At 40.4% G+C, this 21,033-nt stretch overlaps 1 protein-coding gene across 2 annotated transcripts in view; it reads right to left on the bottom strand.

Moving 5' to 3' along the window:
- Positions 1-21,033, bottom strand: part of THSD7B (thrombospondin type 1 domain containing 7B) — a 536,363-nt gene that overhangs the window by 66,932 nt on the left and 448,398 nt on the right. For both annotated transcript variants that reach the window (XM_075117806.1, XM_048870341.2), the window contains 2 exons: positions 6,348-6,481; positions 4,896-5,049 (listed from right to left, as the gene is read on the bottom strand). In XM_075117806.1, coding sequence (XP_074973907.1) covers positions 4,896-5,049; positions 6,348-6,481 — 288 coding nt within the window. The remainder of the gene's footprint in view (positions 1-4,895; positions 5,050-6,347; positions 6,482-21,033) is intronic.

The raw sequence follows: 21,033 nt of genomic DNA, 5'->3' as shown, positions 1-21,033 counted from the left end.
AACCACAGATGCGTCCGAGCGTGGTGTAGGAGCAGTTTTAATGCAGAAAGGCCCTGATCAAGAATTCCACCCTGTAGTGTTTCTCAGCAAAAAACTGTCTGAGAGGGAAAGCAACTGGTCAGTCACTGAAAAAGAATGTTACGCCATTGTCTATGCTCTGGAAAAGCTACGCCCATATGTTTGGGGACGGCGTTTCAACCTGCAAACCGACCATGCTGCACTGAAGTGGCTTCACACCGTCAAGGAAACTAACAAAAAACTTCTTCGGTGGAGTTTAGCTCTCCAAGATTTTGATTTCGACATCCAACACATCTCAGGAGCTTCTAACAAAGTGGCTGATGCACTCTCCCGTGAAAGTTTCCCAGAGTCAAACTGGTTAAAATCGTCCTTGAGATGTGGAAAATATTGTTAGTCTTTATGTACTTGGTAGTATATTTAGAGATGCATATGTCTTATTAACTCTGTTTTTCCTAGAGCTCCAGGAAGAAATCCCAGCCAGTGTTTCACCCTAGCTGAGATTTGGGGGGCGTGTCATAAATATAAAGGGAAGGGTAAACCCCTTTGAAATCCCTCCTGGCCAGGGGAAAGCTCCTCTCACCTGTAAAGGGTTAAGAAGCTAAAGGTAACCTCGCTGGCACCTGACCAAAATGACCAATGAGGAGACAAGATACTTTCAAAAGCTGGGAGGAGGGAGAGAAACAAAGGGTCTGTGTCTGTCTGTGTGCTGCTCTTGCCAGGGACAGAACAGGAATGGAGTCTTAGAACTTTTAGTAAGTAATCTAGCTAGGTATGTGTTAGATTATGATTTCTTTAAATGGCTGAGAAAAGAATTGTGCTGAATAGAATAACTATTTCTGTCTGTGTATCTTTTTTGTAACTTAAGGTTTTGCCTAGAGGGGTTCTCTATGTTTTTGAATCTAATTACCCTGTAAGATATCTACCATCCTGATTTTACAGGGGGGATTTCTTTATTTCTATTTACTTCTATTTTTTATTAAAAGTCTTCTTGTAAAAAACTGAATGCTTTTTCATTGTTCTCAGATCCAAGGGTTTGGGTCTGTGGTCACCTATGCAAATTGGTGAGGCTTTTTATCCAACATTTCCCAGGAAAGGGGGGGTGCAAGTGTTGGGAGGATTGTTCATTGTTCTTAAGATCCAAGGGTCTGGGTCTGTAGTCACCTAGGCAAATTGGTGAGGCTTTTTACCAAACCTTGTCCAGGAAGTGGGGTGCAAGGTTTTGGGAAGTATTTTGGGGGGAAAGACGCGTCCAAACAGCTCTTCCCCAGTAACCAGTATTAGTTTGGTGGTGGTAGCGGCCAGTCCAAGGATAACGGGTGTAATATTTTGTACCTTGGGGAAGTTTTGACCTAAGCTGGTAAAGATAAGCTTAGGAGGTTTTTCATGCAGGTCCCCACATCTGTACCCTAGAGTTCAGAGTGGGGGAGGAACCTTGACAATACCCATTTTAGAAATGATTAAATTGAAATACAAGGAGGTTAAGTGATTTTCCCAAGATCACAAAGTGTGTCAGTGAACAGAAATGAGAACTGAGGCATCCTAATTCCCAGTTCTCTACTCGAATCATCATATTTCCTGTCTTCCTATAGTATTTGCTTTTACTGTAGTATCTGTGATACAGACCAAGCTATTCCAGTTCTACTCAGGATCCCCATCCCTTCAAAGTCTCCAAAGTGGTCTCATAGTTCTGTCTTGACTAGTGAGGCATAGAGCACTTTTTGCATGGCACGAAGGGCTTTGAACTCCCACTGGGCCAATGTCATTTGACTATGGGGCAAGTGACAAGTCCTGAGTTCTCATTTCAGTTCTCTGACTCAGTTTGACACTTTGGGAGTTGAGAGCATTCAGCCCCTTATGGGTTGAGTCTGTATCGCCTGAAATGCCTGATTTTTGCTTAATGAAATATAACAGTAGGGTATTCAAATGTGATCAGCATTGGCCTAGCTCTGTTCTCACTGAAGTTCTCACTTACTTGTATGAGAAGTGTGTTAGGCCAATAGTGAACCATTCTGAAAAATCTACCCATGAAGACCAGTGTTTTCTTTGCTGTTAAGAAACAGAGCTGTTAAATTATCTGTGTTACTCAAAATAGCATAGGAGTTGAATGTTTTGGTGACTCTCTAAAATGACTTAAGAAAAGGATCATCATTTTACAATTTACATCAAGTATTCAGAGTTCTCTGTGCACAGATTTCAGGCTGAGTTAAGCCCTCAGAATATACATGTTGTCAACTGGAGATACTGAAGTTACACCTCAAAGACCTGGATAACTCCTGACACAGGATACCCATTGAACTGAAGTCAGGGTGGATATTTAACTACTGTAGTACAGCTGCCCTGGAAGAGGTTTTGCTGGGTCAGTACTGGAAATTTTGATTCACTGGTGCTCTCATGTAATTTGTGTAGCAGTGTGGTCAGAAATGATATTTTATTACAGTGGTTAAAAGTTGGAGGTTTTTTAACCTCTGAGTTTCAACATGCTCATCATTAAAGGTGATGTGCATTGCTTTTTCCTAAAATAATCCTTGTCCCCGTCTGAAAGAAAACCTGATGTCTATTTCTGTTCTTTTTTGCACATAGTTTAAGACCTCATGCATTTGGCAGTTCAAAATGTTATGACTAAGACTTGGTCCAGCTTTTATTCCTTAGAACCCAAAGTACCTTCTCTACCATGGGAATCTTCTTTCATGTCACCACTTGAATGGTTGGCTTAGTGATAGAGCTGAAAACTGAGTCTCTGTTTAATTCGTAGATTGTACTTGGAACATCATTTAATAAGTCTCAGACCCAAACAAGCTACTGCCTACACTTAATATTCCCAACACATTAGCTTGTTAAGCAAACTGTATATATAGCTCAGGAATATAAATCTAGAACATAATTTCCTAAAGCTAAACTCCCTGCTTTTCCTTCACTGAAGTGTATTTAAACTAACAGTATATTTTATCTAGTTTACATAGTGTCTTGGCCAAGAATCACAATGCAGGAGGACTAGCTGGCTCACCAGCCAGGAGGCTACACCGCAATCACACTCCACAGTATTTCCTCTCCGGTGCAGATTTTCCCCAATCTAGAACCAGACATCGTCCTCCTTACTACAGAGTCTCCTCACTCAGATCCTTGTGCTGGTCTTAGTTGTGGGTTGATAATATTCACAGGTGCAAAAAATCTGATCCTGTAATTCTTATTCACATGAGTAGCCCCACTGAGCATGTGCTAGCATGCTAGCATGCAAGCATAGTAGTAAGCACTATGTTTGTTAGTTGCTTTTGCAAGATCAGACCCTCAGTTTGTAAACTCTTCAAGACAAAGACCTGTTATTTTATGTCTGTTAAGCATATATATATATGAATGTCCAGATGATAATAAATTGTCAATTTAAAATCAAACTCCAGCAGCACATAATGGCCTCCCTTTCACAGCAAGTGGGTAGCATAACTTTTAAAAACAAACAGTCTGTTCAATAAACTGAATTGATGCTGACACTTCTAATGCCCTAAAATTTCTGGTTTAACATCTTCCAATGGTGAGTCTGTTACACAAGATCCGACAAAGGGGAAACGTTTATAGAGTTGGTCATTTCATGATAGCATGAAGAACATCTATTTCCATTCCTGGAAAGACTCACTGGTGAAGAAAAAGACAAGCTGCTGCTATCACAGTGGGAGTCTGAAAAACTATCCAAGAAAGAGATATAGGTTTGGAACAAAGTGTTATACTGCATCAAAGCCCTGCTGCACTAGGGGTAAGTACAGGAATGAAAATACAATTTTTATTTGACATGTCCCCATGTGGAAGGAGAGAAGCTTGCCTGACTGTGCAAGGAAACTTTCTGTGCCTGCAATAATGGAAACACATGCCCAATAGCTGTTCACACTTTTGATAATGAACCCTATAATACAGGGACAATGTTTATCTGTCATTTAAGTACAGTGCTCTCATATAGGTAAATTACATAAGACAGGTGTGTTACAAAACCTGTCTTGATTTTTCTAAGTTAAAATAATAAAGTAAAGCTGGGCAATTAGTGTGTGAATCATAACACTGGCGAGTGAGAAACACTCTGCTATGTCATACCCACCAGGACCAGAAATCTGCACAAGATTCAGAGTTTCCCTCCATCCTTCTCTGTCAGGGAGTGTTTGGGGAATAACGTCATGGATGTAGGGACACTTACAAAGAGCACGGACATTTGGATAAATGGCCTGTGCCTTTGCACAACTCACAGTCCTCTCCTTTCCTCATGGCACTATAGCTCAATCATGCAACAATGGGATTCTCACTAATTGCTGTCCCAAACACTGCCTCAAGAGTGTTTCAAGGTGTGAAGAAGGAAGCAGTGCCAGATAACAATGCAATTCTGTGCAGGTTTGAGGGGGGGAAAGCAGTCATCGTCTCAGCCCCAACCTTGCTTTGCCCAGAGCCAGGTGGCTCTAGTGCTATGGTTGACCTGTAGATAGCTATGAGAGTTGTATAACTCCACTATAAAACAATTACCTGTGCCCGTATAGATGGCCTTTCCTGGGAGTCAGCAGGCGATATGCCATGGAGCTGCTGCTCTTTATCCTCTTTGTACCTGCTTTGGCACCAGTCCAAATGGAGCCCCAATCTGGTCATCTGTCATAAATAATTACTATGTGTTTTTCGAATTAGTTTTTCTAAGGCAAAGTCTTTGGAGAAATAGGTGACATCTAAAATCATCAAGATTTAACCAGTCTGGACATAGAATCCATTGAGCTTGACTTCCCTTGGAAAGTCAGTTATCCTTGGTACTGAAACGTGTACTACAAAAAGGGAGCCTAAAGTGACTCAAGAAGAGGAAACTGAGAAGCAGGCATGAAAACATTCCCCTAAGAGACACTGTAAAATCCATTTACCTGTGGACACTGGCTCCATTGTCCCCAGTCAGACATTACACACTCATTAGGGCAGTAAAGATTACACTTTTGGGTTTCATTAGGGATTTCAGATTGATCACACAGCGTAATGGGCACAGTCTTGCCTTCACCATCCTCAGCAGTATTTACACATCTACAGGGAGAAAATTAATAATCTATTACATCTGGTAGTAACAGCTTAATGTATAGAACAACAGAGGTGCTTATTGACAACAGATCTGTATGTTTCCAAATGAGCCATTATATATACCCCATGGGTCTGCACAATAAAGCTGATCAAACTATTTGTTACAAATAATATTAATTATGAATTTATGCTAACTCAATGCTGACTTCCTATATGCATTTGTTATTTGTAAATATTCAATAATAATTGAATAATTTTAAACTATGAGATGCAAGCTTTAAATTTTGACTTCTTGCTTTGTGTGGTTACCATGTGAATATGAATAAATAATTGGTCACCTATGTCACATGATATTGTTTCTGCTTCCTGACTGGAAGACAGTGTTTTAAAGAGGAGACTATGAAATAATAAACACACTTCCAGAACAAATTTTTGGAAGAATAATCACTAGTAATATTCATAAAAAGTTGGAGATAGAGGAATACTTTCCTGAATAATTAGTGGTTGTGTGAATACTTGCAAATAATTAATATTACTCAATAAATCACAGTGAACTGAACGTGGTGGTTTTATTTGAAAAAAATATTAGTGAATCCAAATTCTTCCTTATTGTTGTTTTGTTGTTTAGCCTGCTCTGCTATATAGCTGGAATGTCAAAGGAAGAGTTCCAATTTAGGCATTGTATGACTTCAAAGAAGTCATGATCATACCATTCTATAGGTGCTTGGCTGGCTGGTTCTTGCTCACATGCTCAGGGTCTAGCTAATTACCATATGCGGGGTCAGAAAGGAATGTTCTCCAGAAGAGATTGGCAGTGAGCTTGGGGAATTTTTGCCTTCCTCTACAGCATGTGGGTTCGGGTCACTTGCCAGGATTATCTGAGTATATTTCACCTAATCATTTCCCAGCCATTCCAAGGGCCTCAGGCACTGGTGAACCTTGGTCCCTCCTATTCTGTCTGTGGCTCATAATAGCCTAGTCTCCTGCAGGTTGTAATACTTTGGTCTCATTTCAGTTGTTGGGTTAGTGTGCAGGTGCTGTGTGGCGTTGGTAACCTACGATGGATGTGCAGGTGGTCATATGAGATGATCTAATAGGCCCTTCTGATCTTTAACTCTAGGACTATGAATAAAACTGCATCTGAGAGTGGTTTTGTCTGTAAACCTTTACATGTCAATGCACACCTTTTTCCACTTCAGAGATGCTCGACATTCACTTTCATAAGCCCAGTTATTTTTTCCTTATGGGAAAAAAAGTTTTAGTTTCTTTATCTTTAAAATAATTATGCCTTTCTTTTCACGCACCTGATTTCTCTAGTTTGTATTCCATCTCCACAGTGGAGGGAATTTTGTTCGCTGTTGATTTTGCATGGAGACCATGGTTCTACTACCCAGGAATACTGATTACACTCAGTGTAACAGGGGACTGCCTCATACACCTGCCAGGGAAAAGAATCAAAATTATTCATTTGAACCACTGAATATCTCCACAGAAATGCCTTAGGAAAACAACAATAAAAAGGACACCACTTGAAAAACACCCTGGCTTACGTTTGTCATGCTAAAAATGGATAATAGGTTTAAATTCATTGATTCATTATTGACTTGCTGAAGTATGTGCAAGTATGTAATGAATTATATGGATGTAGCATCTCTAGAAAAAAGAATAAATAAAAAGCTATTTTCTAAAGCCTGAACAAGAATTCCATTACAATTTCATTTGCTCAGACTCATCACACATCATCTATCAGGTGTCCCTTCCCACAATTCTACAGCACATTGTATCCATAGATGTCCTTTAAGACACTAACTGAAATATAAGAAGCATTTACTTTTTGCATTTAGTGTGTCATTATAAGTCATTCGCTGTACAGAAATGAAATTTTATGCATTCTGAGCATTTTTTAAACAAAAAATTGTAAATAAGTTTTTCCCTAACAGTCACTTAACTTCCATATGTCTCCCAGGCAAACACTATTGTGAATTCATGTGAATTCTGTTTTCCTCATGTAAAGAATACATCTGAAAGCCTGAAAAATGTTTAAAACAGCTATTCAAGCTATTAGTAACACTGTACTGAAACACATTATATAAAAGTGTGTTTTTATGTTTAAATTAATAAATGTATTAACATTGTTTTCAAGGAATACTTTACAGGGCAGCTTCCTGTGCATTTATTTTGGTTGTATTTCACTGAACTTGGCCAATAAATCCAGCTTGCCTGCATAACTGAAGCTGAACTTTTAAGACACAGTGCTCTCCATTGCTCATTATGAAACACAATACACCATGCTGAAAAAAAAAGACTGCATGTAAGATATTGCTCTTCAGCACACCAAAATCTTCTTTGTCTTGCTGCTGGGGAACAGCTCTATGCTGACAATTACAATGACTGTAATTCATACCTTTTCTTACAAAATGAGAAACTTTTACCACACTGTTGTAGTTCATAATTTCATTAAAAAATGGCAGATGATGTCCATGCATGTTCTTGCATTAACTATAAGGAAGCCTTATTTGCAATATCTTTTTGAGGTGGGGGAAGGGTTAGAGATAAAGCACTGTATAATGGAAAACAATATTGGTGCAGTGTCTGCATGTTGGTTGCAAATCAAATGAAAAGGAGAATATTTATTTTCTATTCCTAATGTGCTTTTTAACAATGTCAGAAACTAATTTTAACTGTAGGCCTGCCTTCAGCTCTGTGTATACAGAGTTCAGGTTTAGCTGAAAGGGACATGAGATAAACTGAAAAGTGAAAATATGTGAGGACAAAATGAAAGAAGACAGAGGAATGGAAGCGAGGATTGGTGAGAGGAAAGTAAGGCTTTAACTAATAAAAGAATCATATTTCATGCCATGAAAGCTGAAATGGGAAACAGGAGGGTCAGAAGCCAATTGCTGTTAGAACAAGGAGGTGATAACTGCAACAAAGAAGTCAGCTTAGAAGGATGCGATAAGAGGAGAGAGATAAGTGTAGCTTTTTAAAAATAATGGAAATGAATAAAAATGGAAGGAAATGCAACAAATCTCAGATTATTGAGCCTGTGGATCAAGTATGACAAGATATAACAAAGGCCCTACTTCAGGGACAATAAAAGTTTGTTCATGGGTGGGATGTGTTCTTTCTCCATATTTTTAAGCCTGAGTCATATTTTAAGCTCTGTGTGCACATAACAATGGGCCAGGTTCACTCGTGCTAATACACAGGACTGAAAATTACACTTCCATGTAATAACCTACGTGCCAGTACAGAGCCACCATAAATAAGGGCAAATGGCGTTACACTGGCACCCTTATCTTGGTGTTTCTTGAGATGGAGGAGGATAATTTTATGTTTCCAACTTCATCCCTCACCAGAGGGATGGGGGTCTTGCACAAAGTTCAATATCAGCTCACATTGCACAGCAACTAGTGAATCTGAGCTAATCATGTCTTTACACTGAGGCACTGTCATATATAAGGTTCAGAGATACTTACATCTGTGATTAGGGAGCTAATATAAATACTAAGATATTCCTTCTTACACATGTAAGGAGTGGTCTGGCAGCAACAATACTGATATATTTTGCTGTACACTAACTCTAATTAATATTAATCTGAGTTACACAAGTGCAATGAAAAGAGAATATAGCCCTTTAATTACCATTTATTGGAGGGACTGCTAGTTTCATTAACACACGGGAATGACAAATGTCTTTGCTGAAAAGTCTAGGGAGGCAGTGTGTTCCAGTGGTTACAGCAGGTGGCTTGGTGCCAAATTCCTTTCCTTCTATTCCTGATTCTGCACTGACTATTTGACCTTGAACTAGTTACTCCACCTTTGTGAATTAGTTTATCCAGCTGTGAAATAGACATATTAATTCTTTTCTGTTAAGTATAGTGATGCCTTTAATTAATATTTGCAAAGCATTAAGCATACAGGAGACTACATGTATAAATGTGAGGAATATTTGTTTTCTTGCTGAGGAAAAATCGACTATTGCCAAGTGAGGTTCTCTATCCAAATGTCCTCTATCATATAAGAGCCATTGAAGATCAACAGTTACATTAAGGTGTTATTTCCCAAGATATGGGCTTGAAATGGGTGCTCTCTGTGTGAACAGAATGATCCTTGTCACAATGGGGAGGCAAATAATATAGACAGAAAAAGCAAAAACAAAACAAGACTTAGCCAGCAACATACCAAATGACCTGCAAACTGGTGCTAAACCTCTGTGGAGCCATTTCATTACAGAATGACAAGTCACAAAATATTAACGGAGTGACACTTCAGAATGGTGGTGTGATGCCTGACTCATCACCTCTTGGTGTTATCAAATGCTTACTGTGAGGACACATTAATGTTTCTTTAAATCCCTAGAAAGAATGGTGGGTCTAGGAAGATTCTAGAGTCAGAGGGCTCAGTTCTGTTCTGTACCTCCAGATAAAAACAGCCAGGGGTAGGGCAGGTGAGAGGAGGAACCATAAAGTCTTGATGTTACATTTGTACTGCAGTTCAACCCCTGGTTTATGTTAACAACAATCTCCCCAGGTCAGTATATGGGCAGTGCAGCAGCTCAGAATCCCTGCAGTGCTCTGTGCAATACAAGGGCTTTCGGAGGAAAAGGAACATATGGCCACTTAAGCTGCTTCCGGGAGCTGCTTGAGGTAAGAGCCAACCGGAGCCTACGCCCCTGACCCCCTGACCCAGCCCTAATCCCCTCCCACCCTCCAAACCCCTCGATCCCAGCCCAAAGCACCCTCCTGCACCCCCAACCCCTCATCCCCAGCCCCACCCCAGAGTTGACACCCCCAGAAAGAGCCCTCACACCCCCCCACCCACACAAACCAAACCCCTTAGCCCCAGCTCGGTGCCCCCTCCTGCACCTGAATATCTCATCCCTGGCCCCACACCAGAGTCTGTACCCCAACTCCCTGCCCCAGCCCAGAGTCTGCTCCCTCACCCTGAACCTCTAATTTCTGGCCTCACCCAGAACCCATACCCCCAGCCAGAGCCCTCACCCCCTCCTGCATCCCAACCCACTGCCTCAGCCTGGAACCCCCTCCCGCACCCTGAACTCCTCATTTATGGCCCCACCCTGACGCCCACACCCCCAGCCAGAGCCCTCCACCCCTTCCCACACCCCAATCCCCTGAGCCAGCCTGGTGAAAATGAGTGAGTGAGTGAGGGTGGGGAGAGAGAGTGACAGAGGGAGGGGGATGGAGTGAGCGGATTGGCGGGGCCTTGGAGGAGGGGCGGGGCAGGGCAAGTGTGTTCAGTTTTGTGTGAGTAGAAAATTGACAACCCTAGTGAACAAACCAAAACAAGACCCATTCCCCCTGCAGCCCCGAGTTAGCATCCAAACGACGTCCCACAACTCCCTCAAGAACACTTTTTGCTACCACCTAGGGTAATCAACCGTCTTACTATTATCCATGATGGCTTCTTTGTCTAACTGACTGTCCCTCAGATTTAGGATGCAGCTGTGGCCTTGGTTCTCTCTCTGACATTTCTGATTCCAGGTGTTCCTTCACCTGCTGCCCAGCCTCCATCAGTGTGGATAACTCATATTGGCACACCCAAATCTGCACCTCTGGTGTTCAGGCCGTGGGCTGAAGGCCATGATTTGCCCAGTCCACTAAGCACAAGGCAAAAGTGCACAGCCATATCCGCAGGGGAAAGGGTTCACCACTAAACTTGCTCCATTTCCCTTGTATCTAGGGTGGAGTTAAAGAGCTGCACCTGTCACAGTGAGTTAGGAGAACCCTCAGTGGATTTATGCAGGCTCCTAGTGTCTGCTAACAGGTGAGGTCAAGAGAACAGTCTGTACCCCATTTCAATACGTACTTTATACTCAGTTATATGTTCTAGGGCCTGTTCTATAAACAGATGCAAGATTGACCTCAGTGGGATTCTGCAAGGGTCTGCACTCAGACATTTCTTTACAGGATGGGGGCTACTATTTGTAACTTTGATTCTGGCCTCACAAATGATGAAGTGTAACTTGGTCACAAGCTGTGCTCCTTGTCACAGTGGAATAGGATCATTTTCTAATTTCTCTCTCCTTGCTAGCAGTGATATATTTTAATCAATGCTGATTTTTCTCTTTGTATCAGCAGGCGGGTCTCCAGGTCATATCTTCTGCTTATAGTTATATTGTTTAAGAAGATCAAGGGAATGAACCTCCTTATTTTGGGTTGCCCAGAGAGTGTGACTCAGCTGTATTACTCTGTATGACTTACTGCCAATTAAACTTCACAGAGTTTAATTGTATGTTCTCTGGTGCACTATAAAGCAGATAATAAAGTCTGCTCTCTGACAACCACCATCCACACTCCCTCTGTGAAGTACAACCAAAACCATTAAAATAGTTTACTTAAATTGTTTTTCTAAATTCCCAGAGTTCGCTGGATTTATGCAATCAAAGCACAGTGATAATATATTCACAAAAACCCACAGGTGTAGAAATATACAACACTGCGCTAGCAACACAACCCACTACTCAAGGAAAGGAACAAAAAAAGACTTGACTGAATAGTTTCATGTCCCCTTTCCCTTAGTGTCCTCTTTAAATATTGGGAGTTAACTGGAGTAGGGTTTGTGATCTCCCTCCCCCCTTTTGCCTTCCTCTGTTGGTGGAGAGGAGCTACAAACCAGTGATAGCTGGACTAAAGATTTCCAGGTGGTGTAGAGCTCCCAGAATGGCCCAGTGCTGCTCCTCCTTGCAGAACTTGCTCAACACATTTGCCCTCTTCTAAAAATGAATCCAAACCAAACCTTTTGATGTTTCTAAAATATTTGCTTAAATATTTCCCTCAATTAATTATTTATTATTAATGTGTTTGGGCCAGAAATGCAAAATACCACAAGAAATTCTGTTTTCATGGGGTGAAACCATGTCTCACTGAAATCAATGGGAGTTTTCCCACTGCTTTAAATGGGATCAGGATTTCACTTATGGTCTTCACGTCAGAATTAGAAGCAGGAAGCACCATAAATCTTGTGAAAAATCATATACATTTGAGATCCTCATCACATTTTGAAGATTGAAGAGAATAGTACAACTTGATTACAGATGAAGAAGAATATATGATGCTTTTATGATCAAACCTAAACTTTCTGAGGTTCACCTATAACTAAACTAAAGACACTTTTGGGTCTTAACTGTAAAATTGGTACCTGAGAGGTCCTCCTTCAGTGAATAAAAGGACATAAAGACAAAAGCTGCCTTGCTTTGTACAGAATGAGACTATTATACTAGGGTCTACCTTTGCCTAAGAAATGTGAGCCCAACTCCCATGGACCTCAGTTTTTCAAGTCTTAACTATTAAGTATTTTATTAGAATGCACAGAAACATTATTAATCAGTTTGTTTCTTCTTGAATAAATGGTGCCGGAGAAATGTCCTAATACATGAACATCTTGAAAATAATTATGTGATGAGTTGGTAGGATTCTCTTGTTTACTTCCTCAGAAGTTGGTGCAGTGCAGTGTTAACTTACTTATCACATCACCTATAGAAATGGGTGTGCTTGTACAGGTGATCTGAATGATTAAAAGAAATAATGGCAATACTTGAGAGACAAAGGGCCTCGAGTTGCACGGGCTCAGTACTTCTGGAAATCATAGTGACTTCATATTTCAGTGAACATCAAGATTTATTGTCTGTCAAGGTAAATATCGACTCTGGCTTTGCCTTAGTCAATATTTTAGCTTTCCAGTCAGTAAATCTTGATGTTTACCTCAACGGAAGTCAATATCTGCTTATTATATTAGAACAACCAAACTGATCTCTGTAGCAGGTGACTGGAACCAGGAGGACATCCTTTTTGCTATTCATTTTTATCAAAATGGAAAAAATTCATCCCTGGTGTAAACTCATTTCATGTCAATGATCTTGCACCAGGGATACACGATACCAAATATGTTTAAATAGCCTGAACCCAAGAAATAAAAATGTATTTTTAAACTATGGAGACCACCAAGAATAAAACTAAAAAGCTGTATGTGCTACATAATCTTGTTCTGTAGGGGATCGAGCTGATTTGCTCTGATTTCCAAAGGCACTTGGTGGCAAGAAGTTTGAACTTAGATATTAAGCACCCCTATTGAGACTTTCCAGCAGGGTTTTCACTCTTTTTTATCCACTTTACTCTCTTTCCCCCAGTGCCCAGAGTTCAAGAGGAGGCAGCTGTTAGACTGAATTGTGTTGTAATTGTCTCTTCTTTTGTTACAGTAAAAGTCCAAGTACAGCCCAAATGACTTTTTAAAATCTGAACTATGGTCAATGTAGCTTTCACAGACAACTTGACATGATTGAAACTATAGCAAATTTGGAACTACTGCTGCTGTGATGTTTTGTAACCTCAACAGGAACAGTCTGCCTGTCACAAAAGTGGGGGATTATAAAGTACAATGTGAGCTCAGCCACACAGTGATAACCTGCAGTTCTGATTTAGGTGCTGACCTTGAACAATCCCTGTTCATCCAAATTTCATGAGAATTTCCTTTTTGTTACATGCTGTTTTTACCAGTATGAGAAATAATTTTTGTCTCGCTTAGCACATATTTTGTCTTTTGGCTTCATTCAACTTCAGACAATTTTTTTTTTAAATCAATTTCTTAGGCTTAATTCATTAAGACCACAAATTAGCAAAGCACCCTTAGGTGCTACAGCAATACAAATACATAAATAATATTCAAGTAATTACTGGGCTTAACTGTTTTCCTGAACCAGGATGAATTTAATCACGTGTTTACATGATTATCTGAATTAGGGCCGAACTGGGGTATGCATTTGAAGGGAGAATATACCTTAACAACAAATGTTATATCATGTAATCCTGAATGACATCACTAAAAGTGTCAAACTTAAAATACCGTGTAAGGATAGTTTGCATACTGACCAGGATTTCTGCAAATATATTAGCCATTCATATGTTTTCAAATTGTTTGAACAAATCATTTTTAGGCTATGGGTATTTGCAAGCTACTAGTTTCAACCATTTGCTGTTTGTTATTCAGTATCTGGGTTGTATATGATTTGCCTCAATCATACGGTACTGTTTCTGCTCCCTGATTGGAGTCAGGATAAGAACGAACTAAAAGTAATGAATAATTCATGATATAGGATTTTGGAGAAATAATTGTGTTAAAATTTGTGAAACTATTGAGATTCATGAACTTTTTCATATAAATGCTGGTGATTTGTCCCAATAATCCTACATAGCAAGTAATATGATCGCACGTATCAAAGCAAAACAAATAAAGCACATTCATTCATTAATATATACCTGCAGTAGGACCTGACTAGCCCTTATGGTAAGGATCAAAGAGGATCACTCATAAGCTTAATAAAGTTTACTAGAACCTCAGCTGCTGCCCAACTAAGTTTAGAGAAAACCCACAAAACCACTGTAGTGATCCTATAGGTGTCCAAAACATTATGGTGGATGAAAAGGAAATCAATGTTACCCTAACATCTGTGTGCCATAATACAAACAACCAAGATCAAAGGCCAGTCTGATGTTTTCTTAGTATATATAACTACAGCGTGAGGGACCAGGTTAATTCCCAGTTCATTTCTCTAGTTCCCCTTGCTGTCTGGGAGCTTAGCAGTACGTTGCTCAGCCCTCCCAAAGGAGGGACATTTCAGGTTGGCCTGAAGCAACCTTTGTTGTCAAGTGGGTAGTACTGCTGATAGGCTTCAAAGAGATTCCTAGAGCAAGGAAAATTTTTGTGATGTCAGGGGGGAGAAACATTTATGAATCCACTCAGAATTCCCTCCATGCCAGACTATCTAATTATAATTCTCAAAGCAGCCTGGTTTGATTCTCAGTTTACAGATGAAGAAACTGAGGCTGGGAGGTTAAGTGATTTACCCAAACAACAGAGAGTGCCAGTATGAGAACTGGCATTCGAATGCTGGACCGCCATATTCCCTGGCTCATGCTCTAACCACCGGCTCACCCTCATTTTACAAGCAAAACAATGGCAAGTCTGAGAAGCCATCAACAAAGGAAGTCCTGGTAATGCTACAATACAAAACTGTGGCTTTAAAGTGAGGGATTAGAAGTAAGGAGTAGAAATGAAGAAAGAGACAGTAGAATACTGTTAAAAAGACAACTGAACTCCCAGTACTCCCTCAGCATATTCTTTAGGTGTTTTTTCCCCCCTCATTGTCTTCTTTCCTAACTTTAAAAGCCCTGGTCTGTTAGTAAGTCTCTCATTTTCTTCTAATAGATCATTAAATATGCAAAGACAGGTACCTCCGTAATTCAAATTGATAAGTGCAATGAATGGAAAATGTCTTGTTTAAAGAGTTAATTGAAGTGAGATCTACTAAACCACAGTTATTATGGTTGGTACTTACGGAAGTAACATCTCACTGACCAAGGTTTATTCTTTCATATTTAGCAGTGCTAAATGTTTTTATTTTCTGTAAAGCTGGTACACACACTAAAAATGTCAAGCTGTATTATGCTAATGTGTAAGCATTCTTTACTGGAAATTAAAATAAGAAATTGGTGTAATTAAACGTGAAAATATGGGACAAAATATTCTCTAAGTGATTGTTCATTTCAATAAATTCCATCTCTCTAATTAGCAGCAGCAGGAGTTCTGAGACCCTAAAGCTCTGTCAGCACTTGTATGAACAGGCTCCCAGCCAGTAATCCCCACTGCCTCCCCCAGTAGATGTAACTAGAATTATAGCAGCTGGCACCTTTTCTGCAGTGCTGGAACCAGAGTGCACGACCTTCTCAACACACTCACTCTTTGCCTTCCAATGATCTGATATGTTAAAAGTAGAACTCCCTCAGGGCAGTGCAAAACACTTTAACTGCACTTATTGGCTGACCCCAAAGGGCTAATATGAATTGCTTCTTCTAGAGTATCGATAGGTCTGAAAACACTAACGATTTTTGTATTTATTATATGACCAATAATACTTCAAACAAGAAGACAGACAGACAGGAATAGCATTAGTGATTTACTGTAATTATGAGCCTTATCATACAAGATGCTGAGCACAGATTGGAGTGCTCAGCACCTGGTAGGATCCGCTCCTAGATTTCTGAGAGTTGGTTAAACTACTGCTGGTTGCAATCCCAATGTAGTGCAATTTAATCTTATATTATTCTGAAGAAATTGAGATGGCAACATGTTACACACACACACACACACACAGACTTAATTCACGATCAGAAAACTATTTCATCAGAAATGGTGGTTCTGGACCTCAGAAATGCATTATGCAATGGAGTACCCAATTCTCACCAGCATGTTCAGTGCTCAAATAAAATGTTACTGTGCTACCATCTATGAGGGCCAGAACTAAGGTGCAGACTCATTAGTGAGAATCTGTTGAATGTTTGAACATCTTCTGCTGATTCTAGAGTCTCTAGATAAGGTAGCTTTTGCTTTTCCCCTGTCATAAAGCAAGGCAAGCATAGCAAATTTACGTAGATATGAATAAATTAACACTGTGGGTTTTGAAACAACAAATTTTGCTGAAGCAGAGGAATACGTTCAGCAATAACAAATGAATGTGGTGCCTTTCTGGATCATTCTTAGTTATGCAATAATAATGTTTGATTCGGCCTTAAAGAGAGGAGGTGGAAAAGCTGACTGATGGAGAACAAAGTCCCTTCTTTACTAAATGAGAACAATAAAGATCAAGACAGATTGCAACACCAACCTGAGCCTTTGTAGATGTCCGTGTTAGCAGGGCATGACAAGCAGAAAGGAGAGAAAATTGTATATTAATTAGTTCAGCTACTGTATTGAAATAAAGCAGAAATCCTGCTTATAAATAAAATTGCTGTAATGTAAGGTTGTATCAAATTCCTGGATTTCCCCATCTTCTGGGGGAAAAAACCCTCCAAGTAGAAATCAAACGTATATTTGTGGGTGAATGAAAAGCATAACTGTGCTGAAGAATGAAACAGATTTCATTCAAGTATCTTCAGGGTAGCATAATGGACTCTCAAGATTAAGGTTTTGGAGGTCAAAAACCCTATGAAATTTAACTGGAAACGTGATAAGAAACCCCCCAATTGCAGAATACCAATCACAATAGAAATTAAAGACTTGCAGACATGTAAATCTTAATTAGGTGATGCTGTGTTTTTTGAAGTAAATAGATTAAGATAGAATATATATCAGGCAGAACACAGCCAGCTGTGCTTTATCAGATGGAGCTGGATCTCTATGAATACTAATCAATGACTACAAAATGGATGCCATTATGGAAAAATAACTGAACAATAAAAATTCAGCACCATGGATATAGTGTACACCAACACTCAAAAGGAATGCAATTGTGTGGGGAGAGTTTACACCTACACTTGCAAGGAACACATTGGCAGTGCAGTTACAGAATTACTTAAGTGTCCATAAAAGTTGTTCTGTAGCCTGGAGGAAATCTCACTGTAACAGTATGCCAAAGTGAACAGCGCATAATCAACTCCTGTTAATACAATCTGGACAGCACAAAGTCCCCACTGCAATTATTGTAATGAACCTTCAAGAGGAATGCACATGTCGAAGTGTCCCAGAAGCCCAAAGCTGGTGCAGCTCCTTGGAAATCTCTCAACAACGCTGCAGCAGCCCTGAAAGCACCCATGAGAGCACAGTGTTGCTCCACATAGCAAATTCACTCCTTTAAACCAAAAAAAGTGCCTTTTCTGTAGGTGAAAAACCTGCCCCTGCTGGGATATGAGCCAGAGAGCTTTGGATCAAACAGCCAAGTCCTCTGTCCCATGAAATAAAATAAAAACAGTGAGCAGCAATAGCACCAGAGGAGCATCTTCTTTGTGCATCTCTACACACTAGGAAATAAACGTACCACTGGACAGAAATTTATATCCCAGGAGCACACTTTCAGCTACTCTTCTTTTTTAGAAATATTTTGAATTAAGTTTCCACAGCAATCTAGAAGTCTTGGCACTAGGGGACGCAGTACTTGGCTGTGATATATTATTCCCAACATAATCGCAGCAGAACTAAGGAAAACTGACAACTGCGTTTACAGCATTAACAAAGTCTTGGTTTTAGGATGCTCTTGCAGTCTATTTATAGCATAGTAATTCACTTCATTTTGACTCCCCCATTTGGCTGAGGTCAGAATTTCACCTTCCTCATTCTGTTAGTGGAGAGCATTAAATGGTTTAGAAATTTAGGTTTTCTGTCTCCATCTCTGATTTAGTAAAGACACAACATGATCACATAAATAACATTCTAGGATATGGAACACAATCATATAAAACTTCTCCTAAAGAAGTCTACAAACTCATCATAAGTAGTTTATCAGCATTTTCTCTTCATGTCTTAAACCAGCTAAGGTATATGCTTGCTTCTTTCTTATCCTGATTTTAGTCTTGGACACAAAAGAGGCAAAGCTGGGGTTAGTTGGACTGATAACATTCCAGCCAAGAAGCACGAGAGACTGGTTAGTCATAGGATTGTTTTGTTTCTCAAATACATACTCAGGGGACTGTCAGAGAGGATACCTGACTGGCTATAAGCAGAAGCTGCACAAATGACTGATAGGGCTTCAGGTACCCTCAGCAACAAAAAGTCTGATTCCTTCTCTCCAGTAGCAGGAGCAGAAATGGGACCCAGCTCACAGTGTTATTCCCTCTTCCGTCAGAGGGCAGGAAGGGGTGGCTCACAGGGGCGCATTCTCTCCCGTTACCCTTGTCAGTGGGTACAGAGAAGGGAGGCAATATACTGTCTGATCCCTGCTCACTGGCAGTGAGATGTAAATGGCAGACAACTTGCAACAACATCACTAGCACTGGCATTAAAGCGAGTGCCATACAGGGCCGGATATCCCATGTCCCATCTGGCCTTAAAGTCTATGAGTCTAATCCATCCCCTCTAGCCACAGGGCTAAAAAGGGTATGCAGCTCACAGTCTTAGTCTTGCTTGGAATCAGGAAATCTGTCTGAGAAGAGCAGGTGTCTCCAGACACCAGGGTATTTGATAGCCTGTAGGGTAGTGTAGCAAAGGTACCTGAGTTACTTCCAAAGTTGGCAGATGTTAGCACTGCCTCTAGAGATGCTATTAACATAAGTAATTTCTTCTGTGTAATTATAGGTAATACAGACCTCTTTGTGTTATTGGGGTGAGATCACATTAATGATAAACTAACTGAATGAAGGTTTTTTCATAGATTTGGAAGTATTTTTACAATCTGACAAATAATGGGGCTTCTTGGATAGTTCTGTTATCATATAAGTGGCTGCACCAGAGTAGGAGTTAAGCATGAAAGAGCCTAATTTTATTCACCAAATTATGTGCTATATGAGGCTGATGTGCTGCAGAGAAAAACGCTGTTTCTATTTGAACCTGCTCCCCAGCAAATAAATGCAATTAGTAAAATGAAGGCTCCCTGGAGCCAAAAAAGAAATCTTGGCATCTGACAGGGAATACATGGCATACATGCCAAAGCACATGTATATTGTCTCCTGAGACACTGGGTAATGGTAAACTGTCTCCCTTATCCAACACCCTGCAGCGCGAAACCTAGACTTTCCAAAACTGTTTGGATCTTTGCTCAGAACTTCCTACTCTTTCTGTTGGGAGCATTTTCTCATGGAGCATTTTTTTTTACATGGGTTGAGGTGGAGTAGGTCAAAATCTGATCCATAAGCACCCTAACTCTGCTCTGTACCTTAAGGCAGGTAGACATCTTCTTGGATTTCCTTCTTTAGATCCAAATTCACTGGAGTCAATGGAAAGACTCCCACTGACTTCAACAGGCTCTGGGACTGAGTCCAAGGAGGTGATGCAGTGAAACTGTACCTCTCTTTGCCCAAGAGAACCACTTCCATGTTCAAGACATTTAGCTGAGGAAGACCGAAACAAAGCCAAAAGTTTATTTAATCAGGACAGGTAGAGAGGTGATTAGCAGGGAGTCATTACAGCCTTAACAGATATGGGCAGCTGAGGCTCATCGGCTTAAAAGTGATAGTTAAAGTTAAAAGGCAAAGCTAAAAGGACTGAGAGAAAGGAGATTAAAGAGACTTGAGGATCAAAAACTGTTGGTTCAGTCACTCTCCCATACGGAAAGATAGCTGTAATTTTATTGCTGTCCCAGACAAAATCATGGAAAGGCTGCTATGTATGCAACCAGTGAAGAATTAAAGGACAGTGGCATAATTAAGGCCAATCAACATTGTTTTATGAGAAACTGATCTTGCCAAAAAAGCTTGAACAACCTATATTTTTATATAGACAAATGCTAGGTCATACATCCAGGAACAGAGATGGGGACTTTATTTTGGAAACCAGTGATTGTGAGAGGGGCTTCAGGGTCATGATGCATAACCACCTGAAAAAGAGCGCAATGTGCAATGCGGTGGCTAACAGCGAACACAATCCTTGGATTTATAAGCAGGGGAATATTAACTAGAAGTAGGGAAGCATAATTACCACCATATACGGCACGCATGACACCTTTACTAGAATACCGTGCACAGCTCAGGTGTCTGCACTTTTAAAAAATGACGTTCATTCTTTTAAACTGTTCAGGAAGGACAGGCAGGGCAGAAAAGGTGGGGGAGTTGCATTTTATGTAAGGGAGCAGTATGACTGCTCAGAGCTCCGGTATGAAACTGCAGAAAAACCTGAGTGTCTCTGGATTAAGTTTAGAAGCGTGAGCAACAAGGGTGATGTCATGGTGGGAGTCTGATTTTGACCACCGGATCAGGGGGATGAGGTGGACGAGGCTATCTTCCGGCAAGTAACGGAAGTTACTAGATCGCAGGCTCTGGTTCTCATGGGAGACTTCAATCACTCTGATATCTGCTGGGAGAGCAATACAGCAGTGCACAGACAATCCAGGAAGTTTTTGGAAAGTGTAGGGGACAATTTCCTGGTGCAAGTGCTGGAGGAACCAACTAGGGGCAGAGCTCTTCTTGACCTGCTGCTCACAAACCGGGAAGAATTAGTAGGGGAAGCAAAAGTGGATGGGAACCTGGGAGGCAGTGACCATGAGAAGGT

Source organism: Caretta caretta, chromosome 11 (genome assembly GCF_965140235.1).
Source record: "Caretta caretta isolate rCarCar2 chromosome 11, rCarCar1.hap1, whole genome shotgun sequence".
NCBI lineage: Eukaryota > Metazoa > Chordata > Testudines > Cheloniidae > Caretta > Caretta caretta.
The sequence above is the reverse complement of the archived record's forward strand: the minus strand, read 5'-3'. Positions and strand labels throughout refer to the sequence as shown.